This window comes from Cnephaeus nilssonii, assembly GCF_951640355.1.
Source record: "Cnephaeus nilssonii genome assembly, chromosome: 14".
Taxonomy (NCBI): domain Eukaryota; kingdom Metazoa; phylum Chordata; class Mammalia; order Chiroptera; family Vespertilionidae; genus Cnephaeus; species Cnephaeus nilssonii.
Window position 1 is genome coordinate 58,761,718 of NC_137085.1, and position 22,984 is coordinate 58,784,701.

At 37.4% G+C, this 22,984-nt stretch overlaps 1 protein-coding gene across 2 annotated transcripts in view; it reads left to right on the plus strand.

Moving 5' to 3' along the window:
• Window positions 1-21,530, plus strand: part of CNTLN (centlein) — a 269,920-nt gene extending 248,390 nt beyond the window's left edge. For both annotated transcript variants that reach the window (XM_079789996.1, XM_079789997.1), the window contains exons 24-26: window positions 3,643-3,828; window positions 7,543-7,620; window positions 20,317-21,530. In XM_079789996.1, coding sequence (XP_079646122.1) covers window positions 3,643-3,828; window positions 7,543-7,620; window positions 20,317-20,418 — 366 coding nt within the window. In that variant the 3' untranslated portion in view covers window positions 20,419-21,530. The remainder of the gene's footprint in view (window positions 1-3,642; window positions 3,829-7,542; window positions 7,621-20,316) is intronic.
• The last annotated feature ends 1,454 nt before the right edge of the window (window positions 21,531-22,984 follow it).

The window sequence follows — 22,984 nt, forward strand, 5'->3', positions numbered from 1 at the left end:
AAATGTGTGATAGATACTGAGCCAAATTCAGATAATTGCTACCCCATCAATAAAGAGCAGATAAATTCAGTCTCATTAAAACTACTACAGAGCATGGAAAGAGAAAGAGCCTTCCAAATTTTTTGCAGATTACACAAAATTGAAACCAATAAATCTCATGTTAGTGTAGAAATACTAGATAAAATATTAGCAAATAGAATTCAGCAGCACAATAAAAGATAACATATTACAGCAAGTGGAGTTTATTCCAGAAATGCATGGATAATTCAATACTAAGATAATTATTAGTAATCATGTTAATAGATTTATGATGAAAGACTCATGTTTATATGGATGCTAAAATGGATTTAAGACAACTTGATATTCAATTTTTATAAGAAATAAAAGTAAAATGAGTAGGTAACTACATTAAGCTATATAGTATATATTAACATATTAAAATACATTTCTTCATATATTAAAATAAGGCTCTCATCTCAAAAGCATTTCCTAGAAAGTAGACAGATTCAATTAAAATCAGGAACAAGTAAAATATGGCCAATAATATTACTATTTAATTTTATTCAGGAAGAACTTAAGTGATACAATAAGAAAAGTAAGGAATACAAGGTATAAACTTTGGGTATGAGATAATATTATCAGTGTTTGATGATATTGCTCAGCTTCTAGAAATTTGAATTCAGTAAGCTAAATATATATTAACAGTCTTTATATATACAACAATAAACATGATTAGAAGCACCTCCCCAAAAAGTAAAATGCCTAGGAATAAATTAGAACTAGAAAGAGAAAAACTAAAAATTATCCTCAGAAACAAAAACATAAACAACTGGAAGAGAATACCATGGTCTTTCATTAGGAAGAATGAACATCCTAAAATGTTAACATGATCCAAATAAAATTTAACATGATTCAAGTAAAATTACCAATAATAATTTTTAGGAGGATATAACTTAGACATGCTGAACCAAATTTCATGTGGAAAACCAAACATGCAAAACTTACCAAGAAAATAATCTTTAAAAGGAGGGTAATATGAGGGTGACAGCCCCACCAGATGTTAACATCCTATATAATAAAGAGGTAATATGCAAATTTACTGTCACACCCTCGCACAAGATGGCCACCCCCATGTGGTCACAAGATGGCTGCCACAAGATGGCCAGCAGGGGAGGGCAGTTGTGGGCGATCAGGCCATCAGGGGAGGGCAGTTGGGGGCGACCGGGCCTGCAGGGGAGGGAGGGCAGTTGGGGGAGACCAGGCCGTCAGGGGAGGGCAGTTAGCGGTGACCGGGCCGACAGGGGAGGGCAGTTGGGGCCGACTGGGCTGGCGGGGGGTTGGGGGGCTGGCAGGGGAGGGCAGTTGGGGGGCAACCAGGCCAGCAGGGGAGGTAAGTTCAGGGTGACTGGGCCGGCAGGGGGCGCAGTTGGGGCGACTGGGCCAGCAGTGGGGGAAGTTGGGGGCGACCAGACCAGCAGGGGAGGGCACTTGGGGGGACCAGGCCTGCAGGGGGGAGGTAGTTGGAAGTGACCAGGCTGGCAGGGGAGGGCAGTTGGGGGCGATCAGGCCAGTGGGGGAGGGAGTTGGGGGCAATCGGGCTGGTAGGGGAGCAGTTAAACGTCGATCGGGCTGGCAGGGGAGTGGTTAGGGGGTGATCAGGCTGGCAGGCAGAAGCAGTTAGGGGCAATCAGGCAGGCAGGCAGGTGAGCGGTTGGGAGCCAGCAGTCCCGGATTGTGAGAGGGATGTCCGACTGCCAGGATCAGACCTAAACCGGCAGTCAGACATCCCCCGAGGGGTCCCAGATTGGAAGGGTGCAGGCTGGGCTGAGGGAAAGCCCCCCTACAGTGGACAAATTTATTGCACCCAGCCTCTAGTTTATTATAAAGCCTCACTAGTTGAAATATATTATAAAGCTTCACTAATAAAAAGAGAGATGGAATGGAATCGGAAGTCCAGAAACTGGCCTAGACATACATGAGATCAGTTAGGGAAGGATGGACCTTTTACTAGCTGGTGGTGGGACTACTGAGTTTGAGTTTATGTAATAATTTCCTAAGTGATTATTAATAGATAAAAATATTAAAACTGAAAAATAAAATCTTAAAGGTAGCAGAGAAAAGCATGGTTAGAAAATGTGTTTATATCTCATGGATAATGCTTTTTAAAGTATCACACTAATTTCAAAGATAAGAAAGGAATAAGGTTCATTGAGTACATAAAAAATTAAAAATATTTTTTCTTTGCCTGGCCAGTGTGGCTCAGTGATTCAGCTTCGATCTATGAACCAGAAGGTCATGGTTGGATTCCCAGTCAGGGCACATGCCCAGGTTGCAAGCTCGATCTCCAATGTGGGGAGTACAGGAGATAGCCGATCAATGATTCTCTCTCATCATTGATGTTTCTATCTTTCACTCTTCCTTCTTCTCTGAAATCAATAAAAATAAAAAATGTTTCCTTTGGCACAATACATTATAATTACTGTCAAAAGAAAAATACAAAGTATAAAAAATGTAAATATATACAACAGATATATGTAAAATATGTATAATATCCCTAATATAGAAAGAGATTTTATAAATCACTAAAAAGTAGAAAAAGTAACAAAGATAATTATCTCTTAAGGCTAATGCTCAACTTTGTTTTTAATATGAGAAATGAAAAAAAATACAAACACACTGAAATACCAGATTGGTGTTTTGCTAATGGTATGGAGAAAAAAATACTTTCATATAGTCTTTTTGGAGGTATTAACATAGAGAATTAAATAATGGCTTTCAAAATTACAGTTATACACACCCTTTGATCGAGTAATTTCATTTCTAGGGAAATATCCTAGGATTTCAAAATGTATATATGAGCACCATTATTTATTGCAATATTGCTTGAACTTGCAAAAAATTGAAAACATCCCAAACTTCTAGCTAGTCTGCTCTCAACTCACAAAGCTAGGCAGGTCTCTGTCCACTCAGGTTAAGGGCTGTCTTTTCCTTATGCACACATAGGCATGGCATGAGCTAGCATTTATTTCTCAAAAGGAGAACTTAAAGACTCTTGTGAAGCAGTCCCAAGATTTTTATGATTTTTTAAATTCTGTATTGTTTTGCCCATACATAATTCAATTGCACTTTTACCCAACTTGTCTTTATCAAGTTCTTCCAAAGCATTTCTAATCCAGTTTTAATAAAATAGAAACAACGCTCTTTCTGCAGTCATAATTCATCAGTTTGTGTAATAATTAAATGAATTATGTAACTAAACTGTTACCACTAATATAGCCACGTTCAGAAATAAATAGAACTGACTCTTGGCAAAGGCTCAGTTGGGAGCAGTGGTGCTCTGGCATCACGGAGAGTGGCCTGTCTGTTGCGAGTGCTCACCAGCCAGGAGAGCAGTTGATGAATCTGAAAGAGGGGTTGGGGAGCTTGTGTTAACCCAGCAAGGTGGTTAAATGGTCATTTAAGAGAGCTTTTACTGCATACTGACAATAAATAACAATCCATTATGTTCCAAAATAAATAAAATCAGAGTGATCCTAATAAAAAAAAAAAGATTTGCTAGTATCTTCACATTTTTATGTTATGAGAGTTCTATCTTCATTTATTACTTCCATATGAGCCTGTATTCTTTCCAATATGTTACAGGCTTTGGTCAAAGAGTTACAAGTTGATGTTCATACAATAAGGCGACAAATCAGAGAGCTTAAAAGAATGCAGAGAAAGAAGGATGCTCATAAAACCTCAACTCATAAAGCCCAGACCTTGGCAGCTTCTATCCTCAACATTTCACGATCAGATCTAGAGGAAATATTGGACACAGAAGATGAAGTGGTAAGATCATTTAAACATCTATAATAATAAAAGAGTAATATGCTAATTAGACCGGACAGCCGAATGACCTTCAGACGAAGCCGGGGCTGCGAGGGCCGAGCCCCTTGCACGAATTTTGTGCATTGGGCCTCTAGTTTATTAACAAAGGGCCTTTGCACATTGAATTTAAGTACATATTTTTATTTTCAAATTCTTGGAATTTATCTTTAGGATAATAATTATGAAGGTAAGATTATTAATGCACCAATGAAGGATACATCAAGAGTATTAACCAACTCAAAAATCTTTAGAGAAATTTAACTGTAATATGGGACAAAGCAAGTACATATAACCTCTAGAATTGCTTGTTTGTTATTAAAGTCAATTATCCTTTCCTATCTGTTTTCTTTAACTTAATTAATCATATATCCTGTAAGCTAATATTTTTAGTTAAGCCAATTTGAATGGATTTAGTGTAGCTGGGTCACCATATATTTGGGGATTCCTTCCTCCTGTGTGAGATTTGTTTAAATATATATTTTATTGCCAAAACCGGTTTGGCTCAGTGGATAGAGCGTCGGCCTGCGGACTCAAGGGTCCCAGGTTCGATTCCGGTCAAGGGCATGTACCTTGGTTGTGGGCACATCCCCAGTAGGGGGTGTGCAAGAGGCAGCTGATCGATGTTTCTCTCTCATCTAAGTTTTTAACTCTCTATCCCTCTCTCTTCCTCTCTGTAAAAAATCAATAAAATACATTAAAATATATATATATATATATATATATATATATATATATATATATATATATATATATTTTATTGATTTTAGAGAGGAAGGGAGAGGGAGAGAGAGATAGAAACAATGATGAGAGAGAATCATTGATTAGCTGCCTCCTTCACGCCCCCTACTGGGGATCCAGCCCACAACCCAGGCATGTGCGCTTGGCCAGAATCAAACCTGGGCCCTTTCAGTTTGCAGGTTGATGCTCTGTCCATTGAGCCAAACCAGCTAGGGCTCTCTTGTGTGAGATTTGAAAAAGTAATAAATCTAGTGGCTTTCTTAGCTAAATTCAATTTTTTGTTGATGAAGTTAAGAATGTATTTACTCCTTTAAATTATGTAAAATATTCCTGTCCAAGTGAATTTATGTGCATATAAGTATAGGTCTTCAGTGGCATCCCTGTACCTCCTGGGAAAGGCACTGCACTTTTGACATAGTTGTTACCTCATAAACAGCAGAATCCCATCCTGTACACCAAGGGTGGGGAGTGTCCGGCCCATGGGCCCTATAAGGCCCGAGAAATCCTTTGGTCTGGCACTGCCAAGGCATTAGGGGTGAGTTCATTAAATGTTTGACCAAATATAGCAGGCTAATTTTTAAGCTGATAATTTTGTATGGCCCACGAATGATGTTATAAATATCCACATGGCTCTTAAAGGAAAAAGGTTCCCACCCTGCTGTATACGATCTGTGAAACCTGTGGAGGATTCTCAACCCCATTCCACTGTTAAGTCTCTGAAATTTAATACATTAATATTCACTTTTTTCATTGTTTGGAAAGATTAAAGAGATGATAGCACCAGCAGTTTCCCAATAAATATTTGCTCAGTGAATAAAGAAAAAGTTAGACTGACATGTTTATGTGGGAACATCCTCCAGTCCTCCATCAGCTTCTCAAAGGACTTCTAGAGTAGAGAAGAGCTGCAACTTGCAAAGGATTTTTTGTTTGTTTGGTGTTTTGTTTTTCTTACTAAATATTCAAAAAGGTTTATTTTAAATTTTGAGATAATTTAAATAAAACATGAACACATTTCTGTGGCATTCCACCCATTATAATAGAGGGAATGGCTCCTCAGTTTAGTTCAGCTAATATTTAGTGAATAGCCATCTGTGCCAAGTATTATGCTAATTTTTTTTTTGCTGGACAGTTATTTGTTTATTTGCTTTACATATTATCTTTTTAAAAATTTATCTTATTGAAGGTAATAGAGATGTCCCCCTTTTTTCCCCCATTGACCCCCTCCGCCCAGCTCCTGCCCCCTCCCAAACCATTATCTTTCCATAGGTTATGCATAAATGCATGTAAGTTCTTTGGTTACTCTCCTCCCGCCCCTGCCCCCTTCCCTCTGAAATTCGTCTGCCAAGAATTCTTAAAAAAGAGGTCAGAGGAATCCTACAGAGATTATTTTCATCCTGTGGGTGAGTAGGAGAGTGAATTATCACTTTCCTCTTTTCATCACCTAATCCACACTGTCCATAGCTTTCTACTGAATATTGAACTTTGAAGTATAGAGCATTATAAGAGATAGTATCAAATATAAGACATGCAGGAAATAATGCTCTCTAGCAAGGGTGTGAAATATATCTTATTATAGACTTAATTAAAAATTTGTTGATTCATAATGAGAAACCTAACAAAAATTAAGTTTAAGGCCTCCACTCTTGCATAAGAGTTTTAAAACAAGCAGATTTAGCAAAATCCCTAGTGTGTGTATGTGTGTTTATGTGTGCATGTGTGAACACAGATACATATTTTGGAAGTCGGGACCCCCCCACCCCCCTTCTGCTCCCTGCCTTTGTGTGGTCTCAAAAGATGCCCTCTCTGGGCTTACAAGTTAGAAAAAAGCATCCCTTCTGATTGGGCAAATAAAAAAGGATCACTTCATAGTCCCAAAGAGTAAATGATACCCTCCTGTGAAGAGGTGGCTCCCCTGCCTCTGGGCAGATGCAGTCCGGAGCCAGAGGACACAGCCCTGCAGTGTGCATCTCACACAAGCTTGGGTGGAATCCTGCAGGAAGCAAAAGGACTCTAGTGAAAACACACTGTTCTGAGAAGGATCGGCACACCTCGATGTATTTACTAGATATAACTATAGATCAAAGCCGGTTTAGACTGATCCCTGCATCTTTCAGAGGTAGGAAAGGCTGACTGACTTACCCAACCAAGCAGAGTTCAAACCACCTAACATATTCCTTAAGCTATCCATCAAACCCTAGTAAATTCATGTAGAAAATTGAGATAACCTATGTGAAGTGTCTAGCCTGATACCTGGCATACAGTAAATTTCAACTAATGCTAGCTTCCAAATCCCTTCCCTTTGTGAAAAGTCCATTTTTTTAAATGAATTATGAGTTTAGTAAATAATCAACTGCACATGTGAATATAATATACTTTTAGGAATATTTAACTTGATAATTAATGGGTTATAAATACTTTGTGACTTGCAATACAAAGTTGGAGTGTCTGTTCCTTGCCTATCAGTTATTATTGGATATTTTAAATAAACAAGCATACACCAGAGCCATGCAATATTATATTTTGACTGTAATTGTAACAATTACTCTTTAGTTATCTATTGACAAGTCAGATTTTTTTATGTTACCTTATGACGGTCACTTTTAAATAAATGATTCTTTTATACAGCTGCATCTTATTTTTCATTTTATTTTAATTGCTTTCACCTCTACCTCTGTTCCTACCTTGAGCTCCACTGAAAACAGAAAAAAATATCCCTGAATTATATGGTGAATACAGAATTACAGCTTGATCTTCCATATGTATGTAAATATTTAGAAATTAAATATTAAATATTAAAGAGAATGGATTTGAATATTCTCCACTTTTGAAAGTGAATCCAGTTTTACTGATATCTTTCTAGATTTATTCAATATTTAATAGTATGAGCAACTTCATTGATATACAGTTAACACCAGTGTTTTTACTTTCCTCCTTTAGGAACTCAAAAGGACAAAGATAGATGCTGAAAATGACAGGGAGTGGCTGTTGTATATTCAGAAACTTCTTGAAGGACAGGTATTTCACTTTCTACTTCATATATGAAAACTAGATAAGAATTCCAAGCCTTATATTTTTACCAGGTGCCTAACTTTTTGCTTATGCATTATTTGCTTCTGTTAGGTATAGAAGTATTCCAATAAGTAGACCAAAAGTTAACTCTCTATTTGTACTCCTGGACTTAACAAATGAAGTAGATGCCTTGGGAAAGAGCCAACGTGGGTCTTAGCAAATGCATTAATTAAATTATTGAGTCAACCTCTATGCTTGCTATACTGAAAAGGATCCATTCTCTCAGCCCTCTTAGGAAAAGAGATTTTTTATTATGTGTCTTTAAAGTTAGTAGTTGATATGGACACCTGAGGAGTTCATGGGTTTCAGTGACCTTTTACTATGGACCTGCTTCCAGTCAATTCATGTTTTCCTCACAGCCAGACAGCTGTTTATTACTGTGTCTTCCTGCATTCCCTACAATATTTTCTACTGAGACCTCGAGCAGCTTGTTAGTGGGAAGTAAATATTGATTTGGCATCCTGTCAATGCAGAAAGAATGAAAAAATTTCCACCAGAGGCCCCTCAAACATTTTCCTATCGACATTTTCTGGGCCGAGTGGAAAGCTGCATAGAGGATGACAAGGCCAAGGCGAGTGGAAGTCCCGGAGGGGTCTATTGAGACTGCTGCTGTGACCTGTGTGATACTTTTTCTTCCCTTTCAAGTATTTTTTAATACACAGAGAGTCTGCTGGGAGGTGCCCCTCTTGTAAGTGATCAAGGGCAGTTTATTGGCAGGTGAGAGCCTTGCTTTTCTAGTCAGAGCCAGCTTTTGTTTCCACATCACTGACGGCATGTCATGTATTCTAAAACTTTTTCATTATAGTTTTTTGTTGTTGTTCAACCTAATTGTTTATTTTAAAAATGAACTGGAATAAAAAGCAGCTAAAACATATTTCTCAAAATAGAAAAAAATTATTGTCCTGTGAGTTTTGGAAAGTTGTAAATGTTTCTATATGAAGATTAAAAATAAAGGCTGATATTAAATGAAACTTATTTTACATTTATATTAACAAATGGAGTTGTCCATGCTTTAGAAAAAGCCAAGAATAAGTAAAGAATATATGAACTATTCATATTTTTAGTATCAGCTTTATATATTTTGAAACCATATTCAGTAGTAATATAAGGTGATTGGCAATCTTTTTCTTAAAGTTATTTAAGTGCAGGCGTGCAGGCACTAAACATAGCTTTCTACTGTGACACTTGCTTTTGAGAAGAAATACCATTTGTTAATCATATCACATGCCCAGCACCAGCACCCAGCCCAGTGCCTGGCAGATCAAAGGAGTTCAGTAATGATTCTTATGGCCTGCTGGTTTTTTTTTTTTTTCAGCTGAAAATAATAAAAATAAACTTTTTAATGATTTTTAATGCTCAACTTGTAAAAATGACCCTTCAATATGGAAATTTTTATCATCATTTATGAACATAAAAATAAATCCATATGTATAAATCTTTATTACATTTTACAAAAGCTATATTGACACCAGGCCTGGGTTTTTTTGACTCACACATGGAGATGTACACACACACATTCTACGTGATCTGGATGTATGCTTATTCTGGCCAGTTAGTGTAAAAAAATCCCGTTGAAAATGGCATTAGACTGCTTAATACTGTAGTTTGATATAGTGCCTTTTTGTGCCACTGAGCCTGGACTCTGGAATGTAATTGCCTGGCAGTATTGATTTAATTGCCCAGGTTTATTTGTGGACTCCTAATTATTGACTGAGGTAAATTTAATTGAGCAGCCTTTATGAACACTGGGAAACCGCTGCTGTTGCTGCTACATGTAATGAACTGCAGTGTGTGCCTTTAGATCATTTTTCAAGCTAATTTTATTCCACTGTGACAGCATGATAACATTTAAAAAGTCAAAGACTTTTTATTTTTATTACTGACATAGGTGGTTTTGCTGATGTCTTTGAATTTTGTGAGAAAAAAATAGAAACTTCATTGGTTGCACTTGAATGTCACTTTATTCTAATTATGCCCAAGAGAAAAATCTATAAAATGGAAAACATCTCTTTTTTTTCTAGCCTACTTTTCTTCTCTCTCAATTCCAGCAATTACATTTGTCCTGAATTTTAGAAAAGGTTTTCTTTATTCACCAGTGTTTTAGAGTCTCAGTGATACTCACGGGATTGTATGGGCAAAATGTAGATATTTTCATTCATACAATTTATTTTGTTTATGACATACAGCTTTGTGTATCTGAGGTTACATGATCTTTAAGCTGTAGGATAATTGTGTACATTCCCTAAAATAAATACTAAATAATTCAGTTTTGTTATTTGATTATTAAAATATTTTGAAAATAAAATAATAGAAAAAAATTCCTTTTATGACCTTCCTCTGTGTTGGGCGCTTTACGTCAGCAATTTTCAACAGGTTTGCTGCAATATTTTATAAAACATGCAATACCTGACTATTTAGGGGCACTGAGCTCTTTTCCCTTAGATTCTCAAATGGAAAAATGACCACAGCCAACACAATAGCCCTTCGGTGTGAATGCCCTGTTTTGAACCTTAAATATGTAGGTCATATAATAGAGTTGCATCTTATTGGTCATGTCGCATAATAAGGTTGCATCTGATTGGTTAATTTTAGGTACCAGAAATCCTTATATAAAAGTATAGGCACATGATTTTTTTTAAAAAGTCACTTTGTAGCAAAAAAGAAAATTACTCTTTTTTTTTGGTAAATCAATCAAAATTATACCTATTTTTGGTCTGATTGGCAAAAAAAAACCTTTTTTTTGTTGTGCCCAGAATTTTAGTAATTAGTTCATGTGTCCCATGAGATGAAAAAGGTTGAAAATTGCTGCATTATGTAATAGAATTCTGAGATCATAGGAGCTGATCTTGTCTTGTGGTTTTCTCTTTTGTGTAAGGGTTAAGCCACAGAATTGTTTCCTATTAAAGAAACTTCTCTGCATTCCTTTGTTGAAAATTTATATTGATAAAATATTAACCACAAAATAAAAAGCTGTTCTGCCATGTGGCAATATGGGACTACACAATAATAATACCTTAGCCAAAAGTGCATGAGAACTAAAAGGTCTAAAACCTTAACATACCTACATGTAATACAGAATGCAAATATATGTCCTCATTACTTCAAGTGCTTCTGATGCAGTTGGTACTTTTATTTTTTAAAAATATATTTTATTGATTTTCTACAGAGAGGAAGAGAGAGGGATAGAGAGCTAGAAACATCGATGAGAGAGAAACATCGATCAGCTGCCTCCTGCACACCCTGCACTGGGGCTGTGCCCGCAACCAAGGTACATGCCCTTGACCGGAATTGAACCTGAGGCCCTTCAGTCTGCAGGCCGACGCTCTATCCTCTGAGCCAAACCGGTTTTGGCACAGTTGGTACTTTTAGATATTTGATCTTTATCAGCACCTACCCTTTATCCCCACAAATTTCTAATAAGAATCACACTGAAAAAATATTTCTAATATCTACTTTTACTTTTTTATGACATAACTGCCTTATAATTTCTTTGAACATGTTTTCTTGTATTAATTTCTTTTTTACATTAATATGCCTTTTAAAACTTACAATTTATGGCGGGGCTCAGTGATTGAGCATCAATCTATGAACCTGGAGGTCAAGATTCAATTCCAGGTCAGGGCACATGCCCGGGTTGTGGGCTTGATCCCCCATGTGGGGCATGCAGGAGGCAGCCGATCAATGAGTCTCTCTCATCATTAATGTTTCTCTCTCTCTCTCCCTCTCCCTTTCTCTCTGGAATCGATAAAAAATATATATTTCTTTAAAAAAATACAAAAAAATTCCAAAAACTTACAATTTATGGCAGAGGACAAAAAGCAAATTAATGACTATAATAAGATGGGATACCAACCAAATTAGTTTTGTGTGTGTGTGTGTTTTGTTGTTGTTGTTGTTTTTGTAATTTAGTGAATTGGAGAAGAAACAAAGATAGGGAAACATTGTTCAGGGCAAAACTAGAAAAGCTTTTGGGTAAGAAAAAATGTAATCAAAGTTGTGCTTTAGAAAAAAACATGAAATCAGTGTGTAGGATTATTTGGAGGGAGAGGAGACTTGCTTTGTTGTTGCCTTTTCTGTTATTAGCTAATCCTCTTCTGGATTTCATTCAGTCCATTTTAGTTCAGATTGTCCAGCTACATTTTCTTGTGCTGGGATAATATCAAAAATTCTGTCTTTCTGCCTTAAATCGAGAATGTAGAATATAGACTTTTGATTTTTCATTACCTTTACATATCCTTATTCCTTTTCTGATCTTGTAAATGCTGAAGTTTAGAATGGCTGTTTCCCCAGTGCCTTCTCTGCAGAATATGCTTACCTTCTATGGAATGCCTTGCAATGTTGCAGTGAGAGGGTTTATAAATCTCCTTGGCTTTTGTAAAAAAAAAAAAAAAGCGGGGGGGGGGGGAAAGTAACTTCTAACCTGAAGGTTTACTGAAAGTTTCTCATTTCAACTCTGAACACATTTACTCTGTTGCTTTCTGTGTTACACTTATAACACATGCACACTCACATTCTACCACCCTGTCTTATACACATAAGCCTACATGCTCAGTCACCCTCACAGAGTTCTCACATCGAGCTGAAATAGCAAAAATTTAAAATTCTCCATTTGGAGTGTTGCTTGGATTTTTTAATTTAACGATTTCAAGCCTATTTTCATGTTTCCCGAAAATAGACAGATGTGGTGTAAAGTCCAAAGGTAAATTTTATATTATGTGTATTTTACCACTATAAAAAAGTTGGGGACAAAAATCAAAGTGAAAACAAATTATAGACATTTTCTGGGCCAAGTGGAAAGCTGCATAGAGGATGACAAGGCCAAGGCGAGTGGAAGTCCCGGAGGGGTCTATTGAGACTGCTGCTGTGATCTGTGTGATACTTTTTCTTCCCTTTCAAGCATTTTTTAATACACAGAGAGTCTGCTGGGAGGTGCCCCTCTTGTAAGTGATCAAGGGCAGTTTATTGGCAGGTGAGAGCCTTGCAGTGGGTTTTCTTGTTGTTTTGTTGATGGTTTCTTTTGCTGTGCAGAAGCTTTTTATTTTGATGTAGTCCCATTTGTTTATTTCCCTTTAGTTTCCATTGCCATAGGAGCTGTGTTGGTGAAGATATTGCTTCGGCATATATCTGAGATTTTGTTGCCTGTGGATTCCTCTAGTATTTTTATGGTTTCTCATCTTACGTTTAAGTCCTTTATCCATTTTGAGTTTTGTGGGGCGCGGCTACAGTGTTTGGACAGGTTCAAGCCTTGGACCGATGAGAGGGCACAGTCCTCTCATGGCCACGTGCAAGTCCCAGCTTGGAGGACAGAGCTCTCTAAGCACAATTATAGCCAACAGCTGTAGTTGTAAGCTTGAACCCATGGTCCGAACACGTGGCCCCTCGTGCCTAAGTGATATAGGCTGCAAGTAAACAAAGCTTGATCAGGTGCATGTAATTGAGTAGGATCAAAACTCACGAGAATGTTGTAAACATCTTAACCACGCCCTTCCTTTGCCTCGTGGCATCGGCTATAAAATAAAGACAAGGCTTGTGGGTGCTGGCGCTGTTGGGTCCCCATCAAGGAAGCAGCCTCCCACCGAGTCCCAGCTTTCCTTCTCTTGTCTGTCTTTTCTAATCCTTCATCGCCCCCACTCAGGGTCACTGAACCTGGCCCAAATGGCATGGCACATAAGGCGCCCTGGGGCTGAGTATGCCATGGCCGTGCTGGCTCCCCACAGAGTTTATTTTTGTGCATGGTGTAATTTGGTGGTCTAGTTTCATTTATTTGCATGTGTCTGACCAAATTTCCCAGCACCATTTATTGAAGAGACTTTCTTGACTCCATATGTTCTTGCTTCCTTTGTCAAATACTAATTGAGCATAGTGGTTGGGGTCGATTTCTGGGTTCTCTATTCTATCCCATTGGTTGTGCCAATACCAGGCAGTTTTGAGAACAGTGGCTTTGTAATACATCTTGATATCTGGAACTCCTACTTTGTTCTTCTTTCTCAGGATCACTGCAGCTATTTGGGGTCATTTTTTATTCCAGATGAATTTTTGGAGAGTTCTTGCTAGATCTGTGAAATATGATGTTTTTATTTTAATGGGGAGTGCATTGAATCTATATAGTGCTTTGGGTAGTAGATTTTTTGGCATTTTTTTTTGTATCCTGCTACATTGCCGAATTCATTTATTAAGTCTAATAATTTTTTGATGGAGTCTTTAGGGTTTTCTATGTACAGTATCATGTCATCTGCGAATAATGACAATTTTACTTCTTCTTTTCCAATTTGGATGACTTTTATTTCTCCTACTTGTCTGATCGCTTTGGATAGCACTTCCAGTACTTTGTTGAACAGGAGTGGTGAAAGCGGGCATCCCTGCCTTGTTCCTGTTTTTAAGGGAAATGGTTTTAGTTTTTGCCCATTGACTATGATGTTGGCTGTAGGTTTGTCATATATGGCTTTTATTATGTTGAGGTATGATCCTCCTATTCCCACTTTGCTGAGTGTTTTTATCAGAAAAGGGTGTTGGACTTTGTCAAATGCCTTTTCTGCATCGATTGATATGATTATGTGATTTTTGTCTATCAGTTTGTTTATGTGATGTATCATGTTTATTGATTTGCAGATATTGTACCAGCCTTGCATTCCTGGAATAAATCCCACTTGTCATCGTGTATGATCTTTCTAACGTAATACTGGATCCGGTTTGCTAGAATTTTGTTGAGGATTTTATCATCTATGTTCATCAGGGATATTGGCCTGTAATTCTCTTTCTTAGTGGTGTCTTTTTAAAATATATATATATTTATTGATTTTTTACAGAGAGGGAGAGGGATAGAGAGTTAGAAGCGTCGATGAGAAACATCGATCAGCTGCCTCCTGCACACCTCCTACTGGGGATATGCCCACAACCAAGGTACATGCCCTTGACCGGAATCCATTCTGGGACCTTTCAGTCCGCAGGCCAATGCTATATCCACTGAGCCAAACCGGTTAGGGCCTTTGTGGTGTCTTTATCTGGTTTTGGGATTAGGGTAATGCTGGCTTCATAGAAAGAGCTTGGAAGTGTGCCTTCCTCTTGAATTTTTTGGAATAGTCTGAGAAGGATTGGTTTTAGTTCTTCTTTGAATGTTTGGTAAAACTCCCATGTGGAGCCATCTGGTCCAGGGCTTTTGTTTGCTGAAAGCCTTTTGATTACTATTTCAATTTCATCAGTAGTTATCGGCCTATTCAGATTTTTTTATTCTTCCTGATTGAGTTTTAGAAGCTTGTATTTTTCTAGGAATGTGTCCATTTCATCAAGGTTGTCCAGTTTGTTGGAATAGAGTTGATTGTAGTATTTTTTACAATCCTTTGTGTATCAGTGGAGTCAGTTGTTACTTCACCTCTTTCATTTCTGATTTTGTTTATTTGGGTCCTCTCTCTTTGTTTCTTGGTGAGCCTGGCTAGAGGTTCATCAATCTTGTTTATTCTTTCAAAGAACTAGCTCTTGGTTTCATTGATCTTTTGTATTGTTTGGTTTGTTTGTTTATGTTTTTTTGTTTGTGGTGTGTGTGTTTTTTTTGGTCTCTATGTCGTTTATTTCTGCTCTGATCTTTATTATCTCCTTCCTTCTGGATACTGTGGGCTTTTCTTGTTGCTATCTTTCTAATTCCTTAAGTTGCAAGGTTAGATTATTTATTACCAGTTTTTCTTGTTTTTTGAGGTAGGCCTGTAGAGCTATGAACTTCCCTCTCAGAACTGCTTTCATTGTGTCCCATAGATTTTGGATTGTTGTGTTTTCATTGTCATTTGTTTCCAGGATGCTTTTTATTTCTTCTTTAATCTCTTTGGTAACCCAATCATTGTTTAATAGCATGCTATTTAGCCTCCAAGTGTTTGATTTTTTTCATTGTTTTTATTGTAGTTGATTTCTAGTTTTATGCCATTGTGATCTGAGAAGATGCTTGATATGATTTCTATCCTTTTGAATTTGAAGAGATTTTGCCTGTGTCCTAATATGTGGTCTATCTTTGAAAATGTCCCGTGTGCACCGGAGAAGAATGTATATTCTATAACTTTGGGGTGAAATATTCTGAAGATGTCAATTAAGTCCATTTGATCTAGTGAGTCATTTAGGATTGCTGTTTCTTTGCTGATTTTTTCTTTAGAGGATTTATCCAATGCTGTCATTGGGGTATTAAAGTCCCCTACTATGACTGTATTGCTATCAATCTCTCCCTTGATATCTTCCAGAAGTTGTTTTATGTATTTGGGTGGTCCTGTATTGGGTGCATATATGTTTACCAGAGTTATATCTTCTTGTTGAATTGCTCCCTTTAGTATTATGTATTGGCCTTCCTTATCTCTTGTTATGGCCTTTACTTTGAGGTCTATTTTGTCAGATATAAGTATTGCAACCCCAGCTTTTTTCTCATTTCCATTTGCCTGAAAATTTCTTTTCCATCCCGTCACTATCAGTCTGTGTGAATCCTTTGTTCTGAGGTGGGTCATATTTTCTTATCCATTCAGCTACCCTATGTCTTTTGATTGGAGCATTTAATCCATTTACGTTTAATGTTGTTATTGATAAGTACTTGTTTGTTGTCATTTTTATTCTTAATGTTTGTGTTTCTTCTTGCCAGAAAGGCCTACTCTTGCATGAATTTCATGTATCGGGCCTCTAGTACATATATAAATACATAATGTATATGTGTGTTTATATATACATTGTGTGTATATCTATATATTTATTATACTAAATTTTGCACCATTCATTTTACAATACTCAAACGACATTGGCCTTTCTTAAGTCTCAGAGTCTCACTGAATCATATCTTTTGTAAAAGCAGGTGTAATACATAAAATTTAATATATTCACTTTTAGTATGACTCAAACTAGATTAAAGTCAATTCGTATTTTTAAACAATATCTCTACGATAATATTTTTTCAAACCAAAAACAAGAATGAAAATGGTGAAATGGTATCAAGCATTTATTAAATACCAGGCATTATTAGTCTAACTTCCCACATTTGCTCATTCAATCTTTAAACCAACACAGGTAGGAATTTGCAGCCCGATTCCACATCTAAAGTTTCTGCAGCTTTTATTAAGTGTTCCCCAAATGAATGACCTCAACAGCAATGACGGATGATGATCCTTTATCAGCCCTCCACCTCTCTGATGGAAGCAGAGATCCCTGTTAATTCTGCTCCCCCCTTGGGGGGTTCAGCTGCTTTCCCACCTTCTTCCGAGCTGGGAGAGCTCAGTGTGCACCTTCCCTCTCCCACATCAAGGCAGCTGAGCCTGTCCTGCAGAGTGGCAGGTGGTAGAGGAACTCTGGGTGTCTAGTTGGGAGATGGGAGTGACAGAATGAACCAAAGCGTGGCTAAAAAGACGAGAGAAGTGTGGTTTCTCGGCTGCTCGCGTGCTCTGGCTCAGGAAAGACAACACTAATGTTTCCAGCTTTCCAGCTTCCCCATCGGTCAGAGCCACCGCGTCCCAGAGCAGCACCACTCTGGGCCACCACACCTCCAACGCCGCACACTGTGCATGCTCTCTTGCTTCCCAATCGCCCTCATGGCCAGGATGACGTGCTGTCTCTCAAAGGACTCTGCTGTTGACTGATGATACCACCACGGGCACTCTGGTCCAGATGCACCGGGACAATCTACTGTCTGTGTAAACATTTAGAACCATGTTGCTAAAATTGTTATCTATCTGCTTCTTCCAAGACCTTCAAGATACCCTGTTCTGCCCAAGGATCTAGAACAAAGAGCTGTTCTGAGTGGCCATGTCACTCAGCAGTGTGGGTTTATTATTGCTTGGTTCCTCCTGGGACTTTAATTCTTCCCGTTTTGCATTTTTAAATCTGTTTCTGTCAGAAAAGATAAAAGGTGGGATTCCAGAAACTCATATAAAAATAAACATGTTTCCTTGGTTAAAAAAAAAATGGTGAAAATGTTAATCTTGTCCCTTAGATTTTTGTTACCTTTAATTATTTTCTTTCAGCACAAAAATTTTTAATTTTACATTATTAAGGACTACATTCCAATTAGTGCTGATGCTCTAAGTTATATGACTATGTTCCAGTCATGGTCTTTAGGCTTTATTATATTTCCCACATGGCTCTCAACATCTGCAACCATCATTCATATCTTACTTTTATACAGAAACACCTCTAAATGAAGCCACTATTTGTAAGTGTAAGTGATAAATTTGAGATTGTCAGTGGCTTAGCAGTTGCTAAAGGCAAACATCTGCAGGTGTTTCCATGTAAGAGAAACTGAATATCTGTGTGAAGTCAAGAGAAATCCCTCCAGTAATAGAAATCACCTTTTACAACAGGGACAGGCAGACTAACTAGGAAGACCCACTTTAAGACTACAGTGTAGACAAGTAAAATTATCACATGTCCTTAGCTGAATTTTCAAACTAAGAAATCTCACATAGTATCAACTCTTTACCTTTCCATTTTTCTTCTGATGCTGAGGAGTTCAAGCTTGTGTAGCTCTGCATTGTCATTACCAGGAGTATTGCTTCTCCTTTTTGATGCAAAAGAAAGAAGTCAGGCAGGCTTTCTGGGCTTTGTATTCCCTGGCATGTGCCATCGGAAATGGAACTTGAGGCAGCATACTTGTTGGGAATGGAATGTTAGAGGGAATGAGGGGTGGAGAGATTAACCAAGAGCCAATGGGGCGGGGGGGGGGGGAGCATCTGTTATACTTTCAACAATAAAGATATCATATATATGTGATAGGGCAAGTGAGAAAAAATCTTTGCTGTTGTCCCATCATGTTGCCACTTCAACTCCAAAATCCCACCAGTACAAGAGCGGTTGTGCTTTCTGTATTTGAGGGGGTTCTGAGGAGCCTTAGCCCCTCCAGAGTCATAGGGAGAAACTTTAATTGACTCTAGACTGACTGTATGAACTAAACTCCAAAGTAGTAGAACGTTCAGATCTTTTGTTTTTAAAACATTTTTCACTTTAAAAAAAATATGGCAAACAAAGAGACCATGTGAATTTTTAAGGACTATTCAAGGCATGTCATATTTTAAGTATAGTTTCAGTTGTTAATGTAGCCAATCTATATTCTTTTTCATTGATTCTAAGATGTCATTTCCCCACATTTTTACATATCTGAAATTGGAATGCATATGCAGTATGGATATATTCAAGTGGTAGAGTTTTTCACAGGAAAGGCTGTTTCTTAAAAATCAATGTGTGCCTTTTATATTCAACAGTATCTTAGAACTGAATATACATGACATTTTGGTATCTTAAGCTTTCTGTAATGTTAAGTGTCCAGTAAGACCAATGTGTAAAGCTGTGATATAAACTATAGATTTAGTCTGTCCTGATGGACACAGACTTCCTTAAGGATAAGGCAGTTTGTTATAAAGATAAGAAGGAAGTTAAACTAGAAAGTTATTTAGGATCTGACACAATTCTGTGGAGCAGCTTCAGTCTCTAGTTCTCCTTCAGGACCTATGTAATGTGGGTTTTGTGCACACACGCGTGTGTGTGTGTTCACACGTGAAAGCATGTGTATTCGGGCACCTGTGTGTGTCCCTGTCTGGACTATTTTCACTGCTGCTAGCCAATCTTTTTATCCAGTTCAAATTTGGACAAGAACCATCCTGGTGGTTTAGCTAATTGTAATCACCTTAGCTGAGCATAGCTGAGCTGAGCACAGCTAAGCAGCTCATACCGAGGGCGTCTTTGCTCAGTGTTGACCAGTGATATTGTCCGTGGTCATCCTAGCACAGAGAAGGGCCTGTTACAACTCTGTAGGGAAGGGATCCAGCATGACAAGCATTCTCATCAATATGTTCCGGGGGAAAAACACGTACCTTTCACTGGTTAATCAAAAGGACAACTCCACGAAATGACTTAATGAACTTATTATTATAAATCTTTTATGTGAGACTAGATAGGGAAGAAGGATAAAAGGAAGTGGATAGGGATATGAGGGAGGTACTTGGGGAGCGTTTTAAATTGTATGAGTTGGAGTTCTACAGGCAACCCAGTGAAGCAGCGGGAACAATAAAACTTTACTAGAAAAGTTCTATAAATTATGAAATTTAAAAATATACTCTACATTTCATAAACTCAGCAGTTTGCAACATGTGTATTACACTTTGATATGCCAAACAAACTTTTCTATAACAACTTAATCAATGGGTATACTTTTGCCATTTTTTTTCCTCTGAAATTTTACCCTACAACTTAAGATGTTCAGCTCTAACACAGACAAGTATATTGATAGTTCTCTCTCATTCTTTTATGAGTGATGAACATACAGTACCACTTCTGTGGGCTCTGGGCCCTAGAGATGACTGTAACCTGCTATTGATCAGCTGATTGAAGATAAATGGCTTAGCTGCTTGTATTGCAGATTACATCATTAACATGGTCAGTAAACCATGAATTGTTCAATAAGGCGTTTATCTTTTTTCATTTTACTTCAGCTCTTTTATCATTTTTATTGTAAAAGACAAAATTACCCACACTAACCAGCAAGATCAGTTGAAAAGAGACCCAATAGGGTACCATACGAGTGCAAAGTTGCAGACAGCCAAGTTCTAATGGTTTAATGATATTTAGTATATTTTTTGAACTGAAGAAAATATAGACTTTTGATAACCCTTTTTTTTTCCTGTGTTTCTCTTACAGCTTCCTTTCGCCTCATATTTACTAGAAGCAATACTGGAGAAAATAAATGAAAAAAAGAAACTGGTTGAAGTGTATTTCACAATTATGAAAGATATTAGATGATATTACAATGAAGAACTTTTTTTTCAAATGTGAAAACTTTTTATGTGGTGTGATTGGAAAACATGCATTGCAATCCTGATACAGTATCTACTCTGACTGTCAATATTCAGGTTCAATACCAAAATAGAAGTCTCCAAAACTAATTAATTGCTGAACACACGAGTGAAACTAATTAAGTGCATAGCCATTTAAAAGGAAATGGTGTAGCATTTGATTGTTGAATACAAATATTGCCGCAAATCAATGTAAACTTAAAAATGATTTTCTCTTCAGTGTGTTAGAAGAAATCAGAACAAGCTTGGCACACTCACATTGGGCTGAACATAAAAACAAAAAGATGTAAAAAGAGGATTTAATATTTTAAGATTTATAAAGAAACTAGACTTTTTACATAAAACTGCTATAAATGGCCTTAAATCATCTAGTGAGCACAACATTTGTATTGTAAGCAAATATAAAATGAAGCAGCATAACTTAAGGATGAGCATTCAGTGAAATAACTTGTATGGTCCAACTATATTTGTTCTCAATATTCTGGATCATATAGGAGATACTGTATTTTCTTAGAACTATTTGGCAAAAATAAAAATATTTTCTCCTTCTCTCTCCCTCTTTTTAAATATCATATTCTTTGTGTGGTCATATAAATTAGCAAGGGACCACAAACGCAGTGTATAAAATTAGGCTAGATCCTACTGGAGTCAACTAGAGCTAAATTCTTAACAATGGTGCCATCCATGTTTGGTTCCTTTAATCCACCAAACTTGTGCCTGCCTCCAGTTTCTACCCTTGCTATTCTCTCTTTCTAGAATACTCTGTACCCAACTTTTCTCATGACTGGCTCCTTCTCATCCTTCAGGTGCAGGTTCATCTTACGTATTCCTTCAGAGACACAGTCCCTGGCCACCTTACACTTTAATTTCATTTTTAACACAACATTGTCTACTTTATGTGCTCACTTATTTTCTTATTGTTTTCCCCCACCTTTAGAATAGGTCCCATGAGGTTAGGCTGCGGTTGGCAAATCTGGTTTGCCACCTGTTTTCGTGTGGCCTACCAGCTAAAATGATTTTTACATTATTAAATGGTTTTTTTTAAGGAGAATAATGTTTTGTAGCATGTGAAAGTTATATGAAATTCAGATTTTAGTGTCCATCAATAAAGTTTTATTGGAACACAGCGATGCTCATTTGTTTACGCATTGTTTATGGCTACTTTCACACTGCAGCAGTGAAGGTGAATCGTGGCAGAGACTGTGTACGGTGCACTCATCACCTTGCACTGCTGCTTGGCACACTGAAGATCACAGTGACACAGTTAGAACTTGACAACACTTCAAGGGCCACAAATACCACAATTCTGTGACTCTTTTAATGCCAGTGTATATCCATCATGTCAAAACAAGAAAGAATAATGTCAGATGTCACACTTTTTAAAAATATGTTTTTATTAATTTATGAGAGGAAGGGAGAGGGAGAGAGGAATAGAGAGGAACATCAAAGATGAGAGAATCATCGATTGGCTGCCTCCTGCATGCCCCACACTGGGGTTTGAGCCCACAACCTGGGCATGTGCCCTATGAACCATGACCTCCTGGTCCATAGGTTGATGCTCAACCACTGAACCACACCGGCCAGACCAGATGTCACACTTTTAAGGCATAGTGGAGTGTGAATTATTTTGCTTTTGAGTTAGATGGCAAAGCATTGTATTTATTATACAGTGCCACTATACCTATATTAAAAAGAACTCGATGCATGTCAACATTACATAACCATAGTACATTGTTAAAATCAGGAAACTGACATAGACCATATATGAGATCCACAAGTTTTTACATTCATTTTTTTTTGGGGGGGGGCGTTTAGGAAATTTTATCACATGTGTAGCTAATATAACCATCACAGAGTTTTGCCATCAACACAATGAATACACACACACACAGGCACACATCCTATTGGTTATTTCTCTGAAGAACCCTGGCTAATACACCAGATTTTGGCTATCACTTATAAAATTACTCTGAATATTTGTGTATAGATTTTTGTATGAACAAAAGTTTTCCTTTTTCTAGAATAAATGCCCATGAGTGTGACTGCTGGTCATGTAGTAACTGTGTTTTCCATTTGGTAAGAAACTGCAAAACTATTTTCTAGAATGGCTATCCATTTTACAGCCCCACTAACAACGTCTGAGAGGCCAAGTTGGTCTTCACCTTCCGGACTTGGTACTTTTTACTTTAGCCATTCTAACAGGCATATAATGGTAATGTTTTCATTTTTAAGTTTTGTTCTCTCCTTGGTCACATTTGTCATTTTTTGCTTTTCTATCTTCAAAACCTGCATTTGTATGGGCCAATGAGAACAGGTGATTGGAGTTGGCTGACGCACATAATTCTTCCCCAGACCAATTATCTGGAAAAAAACAAACTCCCATAACCACAGGTTTTACAAGGAACTTCTCAAACACAGGCCTACTCATTACCTATTACTCCGTAACAAATTACCCTAAAACTTAGTGGCTTAAAACACTTATTCAGAACAGTTTCTTTGGGACAGGAATATGA